At 58.1% G+C, this 10,454-nt stretch overlaps 1 protein-coding gene across 12 annotated transcripts in view; it reads right to left on the reverse strand.

Moving 5' to 3' along the window:
* The window catches only part of DOC2B (double C2 domain beta), a 34,457-nt gene extending 26,990 nt beyond the window's left edge, over positions 1-7,467 (reverse strand). For all 12 annotated transcript variants that reach the window (XR_005028949.2, XR_005028948.2, XR_005028946.2 and 9 more), the window contains exon 1: positions 6,797-7,467. Coding sequence is in view for 1 of the 12 variants with exons in the window: in XM_036906225.2 (XP_036762120.2) it covers positions 6,797-7,169 (373 nt within the window). In the remaining 11 variants the exon portion in view is untranslated. The remainder of the gene's footprint in view (positions 1-6,796) is intronic.
* Between the last annotated feature and the right edge of the window lie 2,987 nt (positions 7,468-10,454).

Consider the following 10,454-nt stretch of genomic DNA (forward strand, 5'->3'; position numbering starts at 1 on the left):
CGGTCAGCACCACAGTCCTGGCCCCTAACTCCTGCGCTGTCCTGTGGGGCCCAGCCCGCGGCTGGTCCACGAGGTGTCCACAGACCGGGCACTCAGCTAAAGTTGCTCCTGTCCCTCTACCAGCCTCGTGCAAATGCCAACCAGGCTCCAAGGATCGTGTGAGAAGAAAGAAGACACAGGGCTCCTCAGACTGCAGGCCGGCTGGGCTGACTGGCTGATCCGTGCTTTATCCCAACTTTAGGGATAAAGGTATCAAACGGCAGGGCTCCTGCCCCACGGAAAGCACAGCTTAATGGGAGGAAAAGATGAAAGGAATTTGCTACAACAGTTGGTGGGGCAGGAGCCATGGTGGGATCCACGGGGGAATGACTGGCCTTGATGTGAACTGGGGCTATCAGGGAAGGCTTCCTGGAGGAGACACTTCACTTGAGCCTGGATGGTGGAAGCAGGCCAAGGTGCAGTGGGGCTGGCATTCAACCACAGGACAACTGAAGGGTGGCGGCCTGAGTGGCTGAGGTGATGCTGGGGGCAGGGCAGGGCTCCATTCTTCAGGCCAGGGGTGCCCACCATGGGTCTAGATCAAACTGAGGCCCGCTGGCCACATCCAGCCACGTTCATCTGTTTACATCTTGTCCACAGGTGCTTTTGTGCTACACAGGCAGAGCAGATGCCACAGGGGTCATATGTTCAGTGGGTCCTTGGGCCAGTGCAGGGGCCCAGGCAGGGCCAAGTTTGGGGTCTGCAGAGCAATGGGCAAACTAAGACCCAAGTGTGGAGCTGCCCTGTATTCTGAGATGAGGGCACAGGAGCTCCGCAGCTCCCAGCACAGGAAGGCAGATGCTCAGCGTCTGTTCCCTCCTGGGGGGCACGTGGGGTACAAGACCCACCGTCTGACATCTGCCTCCGGGTCCAAATCTGGCTCCGTGCCCCCTTGCCGCCCGCCCTTACACAGCTTATGTAGCCTCTTTGTGCCTCGGTTTCTCGCCCATGAGATGGAGACACCACAGCCTCCCCTCACAGCACTGTGCCCTAACACGGTGCCCGGGGCATGGAAAGTGCTCAGGAGATAATTACAGAGCGGGCAGATCCACTTCAGTTATTTTTCTAGATAACTGTACTTGCCCCTCTGAGACACCTTCTGGGATGAACTAGTTCCAAACTGGATCACTCCCCTCCCAGCCTCTGTGAACAGAATATGCGAATGGTCATTTACACTCTTCTGAACAACCTGAGTCACTGCCATGACTCCAAGTACTGTTCTGTGTGTTACAGTCATAGCCTGGACCCAGAAGGGAGAGTGAGACAACTCTGCCACCAAGTGACCCCGGGTGGCCTCTCTTTTTGAGGTTTTCTTCATTTTTTTGCCTCCTTTACCATCAGCCTGAACGTCTTGTGAGAGCACTTGGCCCTGGCAGCACACAGCTTGGCCTCCTATTCACTAGTTACTTGCATCTTCTATGAAACCAGGTGAGAATACTTGCTAGAACTGTGACCAAATTAAGAGCCACTAGGCCTTGCATGGAGCCTACAGCACGTTTTCCTATGCATACGTGCTTCCGTGCAAGCTGCATCGCGGCTTCCATCTATGCAGGTGGGCAGGCGAGGGTGCTGTGAGGTATGCATCACCAGACCTGCCATGACTAATGCAGCCACCGGCCCAAGATTCCTCCGGTCTATGCTTTTGTAATAATTTCCTCTAAAGCTGTTGGCTTTACATGACAGCAAATTAGCCTGCTGTTCAGTTCAGGTCTACCCATGGCTTGCTCCCCGCAAAACATTAGCCTCCTGAGGGCAGGGACCATGAGTGCCACCACCACGCCTGCGACACCAGCAAAAAGCAGATGTTCGATCCACGAGGCCAGTCTGTTCAAACCAACTTGCTCTCCAGCTGCTCACCAAGGCTGGGATTCGGTGCGAGGCCCACATGTTAAAATGCACACTCCATGGTCTCTGCCCATTTCCCGGTCCCAGAGAAGGACAAGCCAGGGAGGCATGGGACCACCTGCTCCTTACTGGGAAACAGCTCTGGGAGGAGAGGGGGAGCCCCTACCATTGGCTCTACAAACACCGCTGTTTAAGGAGGGCCCGGTGCTGCTCAGTGGAACCACCATCTGTTATCACTTCCAGGGAAGGAACAGCACGCCTGGTGCCACCCCAGGATGGGATTGATGAGTTTCTTTGAACTCCAAGGAAGTTTTGTAAGCAGTTGCTTATAAACAGAAGCTCGGTTACCATTTTTAGAGACTTCTGGTGGTGGCGCTCTCTTAGGGTTCTTACGGACCAAAGTCTTCATTTCTCATTCAGAGAAATAAGGCTCAGAGAGGGAAGGTGACCCTGTCAGGGCGGCACAGTGGAATTGGACACAGAATCCAGCCCTCTTCATGTCCATCCTTCCTGAAAGCTTAGTGGCTTCCAAAATTTGTTTGCCACTTTGTTCAGCTGAAATCTTAGGAGGATGCAATGGAGAAGTGAGGGAGAAGCGGAGTAGCTGTTAGGAGCGGGGAGGGCTCAGGGGCAGCCGGCAGGGGCCTGTGCAGGGCTTGTGGGTGGGTGAGGAGGGCCTGAAGGGCAGGTGCAGCTGCTTGTCTGCGTGAGCCACAGGGGCCTGCCCTTGAGCCACTCAAATCACATGTCCTGGCTAAAGTTTACATCCTTGGAAGAATAATGACGGTTGGTCACTAATGGACCTTCGAGAGTTGTCACCCGCTTGTCGATGATTATAGAGCTTTAATGGGGCTAATTCAGAGCAAATCAGGCTCAAGCCCCTGTTGGTTCCTCAAAGGCTGAACATCCCTTTGCTCTGTTGATGTTGACTGACAGCACCATTTTGACCTTGGTTTGCACCTAGACTTTCCTCACCCGTTACACCCTTGGGAATAGAAATCTGCCCGTTTTTTATGTTGTTGTTATTTTTTTTCCTGGAAAATGGCAGTCTCTCAAAAAGCTTAAAAAACAAAAACAAAAACAAAAAACTGGCAAGAACCACAGAAAATGATCAAGCCTGAGGGGAAAGCATTTCATAGTAGGGGAAACTGAGGCACAGAGCCAGGCACTGCAGAGGGTCATAGAGAGGAATGATGAGCTCTACAACGTTGCTTCCCAGCAGCTCAGAGGCAGAGGGTCAGGACTTTATGAATCTCTTCATGCCCCTGCTTCAAATTGTTCTAAGGTTTTCCACTGCCTCCTGGATTCAGTTCCCACTCCTTGGTGTGGCATCTAAGGCCTTCTGTGATATGACCACTTTGGCCTCATCAGGGGCCTTTCCCCTTGCTTCAGCCACTTGACTCTCCTATCGCGCCTCTGCTGGGCTATGTTCCCACACCTCTCCACCTGTGCACATGGCAGGCCCTCTGCCAGGAGCGCCGCCCATGCCTCCTTCCACTCTGCCAGTCAGCCTCCTCCTTCCCCCCAGCTTTGAGGCACAGCCCTCTCTGTGGGTGAATGCTGTGCAAGCCAGAGCTTCCTGTTTGTGTTCCTGCCTCCTTGTCCTCACTGCTGGGCTGCTTGAGTGTCTCGGTTTCCCTGAACTCCCTGATGTCAAAGATTGTGTCCCAGGCATTCTTGAATCTCTGTGTCCAGCACAGTGCCTGACACATAGTTGGTTCTGTAATGTTGAGTGCATAAAAATTAGGTCGAGGCAGAACACGACTGGGCTCCAAGGAAGGGGTAATCATTGCCAGTGGGGACCGGAAAATGCTCCCAGCTCAGGGCCCTTGGGGCCGGTCTAACAGTGATTCCTTCTATCCATCCTTGTTTCAGGTCTCCATGGGCCTCAGTTCTGACCCAGCCCCAGCTGAGTCACACAGGGGCAGGTGTAAGTATGGGCATGTGATGCAATTCTGGCCAATGAGACAGAAGGACAGGTCTCCTGGGGACTCTGAGAGGTTTCCTCGCTCTTGAACTGAGAAAGGGGTAAAGAAACTGGTCCTGATCAAATGTAGGATCCTATTGTTACATGTGACCTGCAGCAGCCACAAGGGAGGTTAGCCTAAGAGGAAAAGAGCAGGGCTGAGTGCCAAGATGGACAGAACCATCACCACTGTTGTTGCTGATGAGCTGCTGCATAAATTTCCTCCAGGGTCACATGACCTCAACAGTCCTCATTGTTTAAGGCACCGTGTGTTTCTGTTACTTGCAGCCCCAAACATGCTAGTCATTACAGCTTTGAAGAATGTGCTGGGTTGGGAGAGCATCTCAGGTGGGGAGCAGTGCAGGCAGAGGGTGGGGCAAAGGCAGCAGAGGCCAGTTCAGCCAGGCCACCCCATAGAAAAGTGGGAGCGGTGGGTGCTGGGGGCACTTCTAACTTCAACATTCACTGAGTTTTCTCCCCACCACTGTTGCTCCATCAGATCAGTTTGGAACACATGAATTTGTTGCTTGTGCCTTGGAGTGACTTAATAGAGGATGAGCTTTAAAGAGAAGGAAACAAAGGCTGAAGAAATAAACAGAACTTCACTCTCGGCCTTGGACAACAGAGCAACCACCCTAATTTCTTTTTGTTAGACCAGAGATAATCCAATAATTAGGGCACAAATAGCATAACCCTGGCTAAAGCCGTAATGAACCATCTGGCTTGAATCATTTAGGCTTATTCCAGAGATCTGGTTGTCAGAGCCCAGAGGAGGTGTGTGGCCTGGGGTGGGTGGAGAGGAGTTTCACCCCAGAACCTGGTCCTCCACCAGCAGGAGCCAAGATTTCTCAGCCACTGATGGGATCCAAGCCCAGGGTGGGATGCCCCTTGAAGGGGACGAGGGACCCAAGCTGGTCCTGGCTCAGCCCCACACCTTCCTCCTTAGCTCTTCAGCAGAGTGCCCTGGTGACCCGGGTGTGGCCAGCCCGCAGTTCAGGCTGTCAAGGCTGTGTCCAGGACTGCCTTCTATGGCTGACCCCAAGTGAATCTGCCCCTGCTGGGACACACGAGGTCTCTGGGGCCAGAGACCCACACTGTTGCTCTGTGCCCTGCTTCCCACTGCTAGGACAGTGCTCGGTGAACACTGCTGAGTTGACAGACTAGAAGTGGGGCAATCTGGCCCAGGGCTTGGGATCTTCTGGTCCCGCCCTTGCTTGTGCGTTCAGGGTCTGCCAAAAGAAATGACCAGGTACCGCACCTCACAGCTGTGCATCAAGCAGAGGGGCCCTTGGTGGCCCAGGAGGGGAGCCTAAATCTCAGGTGGAAGCCCTGCCCTGCCCTCTCCCTCCCTGGGGGTGGCAGGAAGGAGGCTGGAAATGGGAACAAGCTCCCTACCCCTTCTTCTGGGTGAAGCTTTTGATTCAGGGAATTCAAAGGGGTGACATGGTGCCTGCCCTGTTAGGGTCTGCTCAGAGGCACAGCAAATGAGGGGGTACCAGGGGCTGGGGGTGGGAAAGGTCCAGGGCACAGGCCTTGAGGGCAATAAACTCTCTCCACCCAATCTCCCCAGGCTGGCAGTGAGGGGAGGGAGAGGACTGCTCCCCGTCCCCGTGCCCAGCACAGGGCCTCAACAGGCTGGGCTCTGGCCAGAGGGCTGCAATCCAGTCCTGAGAAAGTGCAGAGCACACACAGTCCCCACCATGGTTGAAGGGCCTCCTCCTGCTCACACCTCCAGGGCCCCCCTAAGCAGGGCGATGAGAGGTCTGCCACTTTCCCCAGTAGCACTGGTACCCTTCACCTGAAGCTTCCAGGGTCACTATGCTCAGGGAAAATCCAGGCCCCCCCCGGCCCCAGGCCCGTTGAGCACCCGAGCCCAGCGCAGCCACTCTTCACTGCACTGCGCGCGTGGGGGAGGGGCCAGGCGGGCCTTGACACAGCCCGACAGCGACCCCCGCCCCGAAAGGTCCACAACTGGGCCAGAGCTGACATTTGCCGCTGGTTTTCCTGGTCTGAGTGACGCGGCTGGGGCTACAGCTGGGCTGGAAACCTCGCGAGCAGCGCACCCCCCCATCCCCACCCCCATCCCGCGCAAACCTATTATACAGGGGCGGGCGACCGCTTCAGCCTCGGTTTCCCCTCCCACGGGTCGGGCGGGGCAGGTATCCTCTGAGACCCAAAATTGAGGGGCGCCCGCTGGCCGGGCCTCGCCTCCGGCGACCCCAGCGCTTGCCTACTCCCTGGAGTTTGGGGCTCAGCCCAGCGAGGCTGAGGGGCCCTTTTTGGCCGGGGGAAGGGGGCGTAACAGGTGGGCGAAGGTCGGCGGCCCGGCGAGCGCAGTGGCGGGCCCCACGGACGCGGGAGGGGGCACCGCCAAGGTTTTTCCAAAGGACAAGCGGCCCCGCGGTCCTCTGGTCCTCGGCCCGCGCGCCAGCAAAGCCGCCGCGAGCCGCCAGGCCCACTCGCGAGGCCGGCCAAGCCCGGGCCCCCTCCGCCCCCCGGCCGAGCCCGGACCCTCGGCCGCGGGGCCGACCCGCAGCGGGCTCTGGGGATGGGAGCGACCGCGCGGCCGGCAGCAACTGGTGTCTCCCCAGGGCGCAGCTCCGCCCTTCCCGGGAACAAAAGCCGCCGCCTGCGCTAGAGCTCCCCGCGGGCGGGCCGAGAGGGGGCGCGGCGCGGGCTCCGGGGAGCCGGGCCCCGGAAGTGGGACATCCCCAGGGGGCGCCCCCAAACTTCCCACCTCTTCAGTCCGGCTCCGGGTAGGTGTCAGGCTGGTTCTGCAGGGCGAATGGAGAGCGCGCGGAGCAGGCGAGGGGGCTGCGACCCGGCGGGGTGCACGCCGAGGGAGACCGGGAGACCGCAGGGGGACCAAGGGCCAAGCGAGGTCAAGGGGGCGCGCGCGAGGCCGAGCCAGGGGAGGGGCGGGAAGTCGGCGAGTTGGAAACTTACTGCAGTCGTCGGACTCGTAGCCGTCGGCGTCCGGCTCGTCCTCCGGCGGCTTGGCGGGCGGCCGTGCCGGGCTGTGGCCGGGGCTGGGGCCAGGACTGGCGCCGTAGGCTCCGAAGAGCTGGTCGACATCCTCGTCGTCGTCGCGGGCGCCGTCGGAGGGGTTGCGGCGGCTGGCGCTAGCCGCGGCCGGGCGAGCGGGGGCGTCCGGGGGCGCAGCGGCGCGGGGCCCCGCGGCCTGGGGCAGGCCTCTCGGGAAGCGGGGGAAGTAGTCGGAGATCTGCTTGATGGGCCGGATAGGGCCGGGGCACACGTCGATGGCCATATGCTCCTGGATGCTGATGGTCGCCTTCTCCCCGCGCCGCCGGAGGGTCATGCAGGCAGCGCGGCCCCGCCCGGGCGCGGCCCGGCCTGGCTCGGCGCGGCCCCGGCCGGGGGCGGCTCAGCGAGCCCGGCGGGGCGCGTCGGGGGCTGCGGGCATCGCTGGCGGCGCCCCCGGACGGCCCTGACGCGGCTGCTGCCTGCTCGGCGGCGGCGGGCGCGAGTGAGTGCAGGGGCCGGCAGGCAGGGGGCGGGCCCAGCCCGCGTCACCCGGTAGCAACCAAGCAGTGTGAGGGTGCGGGCTGCGCGGGCGGGCGCGGAGCAGAGCGAGCGGCGCCGAGTGGCGCCGCACTCACTGGCACTCACACCGGCGCGCACGCCGGCCCGGGACCCCGCGCGTGCACACACTGACGGGCAGGCCAGCTGGAAGCCTTCCACTCACGCGCACTGGAGGGACGAGCTGAGAGCCGGGCCGGCACCCGCGGACGCACGCTCGCTCATTCCCGCGCTTACTGCCACTTGCTGGGGTCCGTTTGCTCTCAAGAGGCCACACGCAGGTGTGCAAGAACACTTCAAGCACACGCATATGTGTGCACTCGGCAGAAGCGCCCACTGGGTCACACCTGCAGGACACCACAAATATATGTACCGGCAGAGTAGGTTGAGGTTGCTGCGGTTCACTAGCTCACACGCGTAGAGGTGGTCAGGGGGACAGTCTTCCATGCCTCCAAACACGCCTAAGAGGACACACGAACACACCCACAGAAGTGAGCAGGGGACTCAGGGCACAGTTCCCACCCATCCCCCCACAACTAACAGGACAGCCAGCCACACTCCTAGGATTGGGGGACAGACTGCTAACACACTACTGGGACATGTTCATCCTCATCTGTCCAAGGTCATTGCACACTTCCTCTCAGGTCACATAGAAACACTCCGTCACCTGAGTCACCCTCTCACTTGCTCAGTGACTGCTTTGAGGGACCCAGCTCCCTTCCGCATGGGCACCGGGTGGATGAGAACCCTGACAGAAAGCTGGGTGGGCAGGCAGCTGAGGGCAGGGAGGGCACGGGGAGAGGAGACTTTCTCAGTGAATGATGGAGGAAACAGAGGTGAAGAGGCAGGGCCCACGTCATAGGGTCAGATAGCTAAACACATCCCAGACGGCCCAGCCCTGGCTGCTCTCCGGCTTCCCTGAAACACAGCTCTGTTGTGTCCAGCATGGCTGCTTCTTTATATAGTTGTGTTCCTGGAAAGCCCTGGGCATGGACGGAATCCTGTTTACTCTCTGGTCTCTCCTGACATATGAGAAATGATTATCTTCTTGCCTGAGTCCCGTCTGTGGGTCAGAATGAGGGGTCCCAAGCCTGTGCCCCCCCCACACACACCATGCTCCCTTGGGAGAGTGGGGGCAGCAGACAGGAGAGAAGGCCTCCTGGTTACTTCCAGTTGCATCATTCTGGCAGATGATTTGCTCTCTCTGAACCGCATTTTCCTCATCTGTGAAATGGGGCTAACCTCACAGAATTTTGGCGAGGCCACCTAGCACAGAGCATGACAGATAAGAGGTGTTCAACGGGGTTGGCTTTCTCTTCTCCCTTCCCTTGGGAGGTGAGACTGATAAGAAATGATGGACGGTATGTTGCTTCATGTGTGAGTGCTGCACTAGTGGTGACAGCTACTACCTACAGTTGAGAACTACAGTAATGGTCAAGGGTGTCACACCTGCCATCTGGTCCCTTATATCACCCCATGATGTAGGCAGGGTATTATGTTCCCAGTTTGCAGGTGAGGAAACTGAAGCTCAGATGCAGTGGCCTGCTCAGGGTGACCACTGGCTGGTGGCAGAGCTGGGGTTAGAACCTAGGTGTCCTGGCTTTGTTGAGGCTTCTACTTCCCTCTCCTCTGCCTCTCCCTCCCACCCCTACAAGAGGTTGAGGAGGTCAGAGCAGAGCTGGAAACACAGGTGAAACCTTGCTCCCCAAAGCTCCTCCTGAGGCTTCTTCTTTGGATGGAGACAGCCCAAAGGAAGGAGGAGGAGGGGGAGAGAGAGGGGGCTGAGAGCTTCAGGGGTTGCAGAGGGAATGAGCCGGCCCGGGGCTCCCTAAATACCATCTGGGGTCCTGTTGGGAGAATAGTTCAGTCTTCCAAGAGGGAAAGACCAAGGGAGAGACAGGAGAGCCTGGTAGCCCTACCACGGTGGGTTTCTCATTTCTGGTAATGCTTAAGGGAATAGTCCTTAAATAGGCACAGAGTGACTTCTGTGCCAGAGGTGGCTGCATCATAGTGATTATGTAATGATATGGGCTATTAACATACAGATGCTGAACCATCGCTTCATAATTACTTCACTTGAGGAGCAAGAGAGTGCTGTCGTCATCCTACAGATGGGGAAACTGAGGCTTCATGAGGCCAAGTGACTGGGACTAAGAACCTGGATATCCTGACCCCTGACCCCATGCCCTTCTGACATCAAAGGTATATCCCTGTGCTCACTGGGGGTGGAGACAGAAGGGGGCTGACTTGTTCCTCCTGGCCTCTTGACCTTCTGTGGGTCTGGCCATTTGGAAGATCAGCTCACAGCAATTGTCTCTGCTGGTGCTCGCTCTGGGGAGGGTCTGGAAGAAGTAGGCTGGAGGGTTCAGCCTCTAAAACATCCAGCCAGGGAACCCCAGGATGCTCGCTGGAGAAACAGCGCAGCGCAGGTGGGGCCAACCTCCGGTAGGTGGCGGAGTTGAGAGCCACTGCGAGGTCTGAGTTCATCCAGCTATGACCTCAGCTGAGATGAGTGGGGTTCCAGGGGGGCTAGAATTGGTGTTCTTTGGGCAAGTGTCCAGTTTCTAGAAAGGGTATGGGCTGGGGAGTCAGGCAGACTTGGCTTCAAATGCCGGTGTCTCCCTTCTCCTGTATCTGACTTTGGGAAAGTTGCTTCATTTAGGGCCTCTGTCTGCCCTGTGGAACTGGGGAGGCCACAAGGAACCTCCTGAGAAATGAAGGCAGGGATGGATACCAAGTGCCTGGTGTGCAGCAGGCACTCCGTGAATTTTAATTCTCTTGCTTCTGCCGTCCCAGAGCAAACCACCATCCTACACCCTTTGCCTGCCTCAGTTTCTCTACCAGTGAAGTGCAATTGATTGCCCTCCTCCTATTGGCTGCAAGGACTGGGTGAAGATGCTGGGGAAAGTGAATTGAGAAATGAATGTAATTGCCAAGGCTGGGCTGCCAGCTGGCATGTGTTGGGATCTGTCAGCTGCTGGACATGTCCAGACCCCATCAATCACGTTCCCTTCCACACTGAGGTGGGTGGCTTGGCAAAGTCTGCCCTTGGGCAGAGCCCTCA

This window comes from Manis pentadactyla, chromosome 4 (genome assembly GCF_030020395.1).
Source record: "Manis pentadactyla isolate mManPen7 chromosome 4, mManPen7.hap1, whole genome shotgun sequence".
NCBI classification, from domain to species: Eukaryota; Metazoa; Chordata; class Mammalia; order Pholidota; family Manidae; genus Manis; species Manis pentadactyla.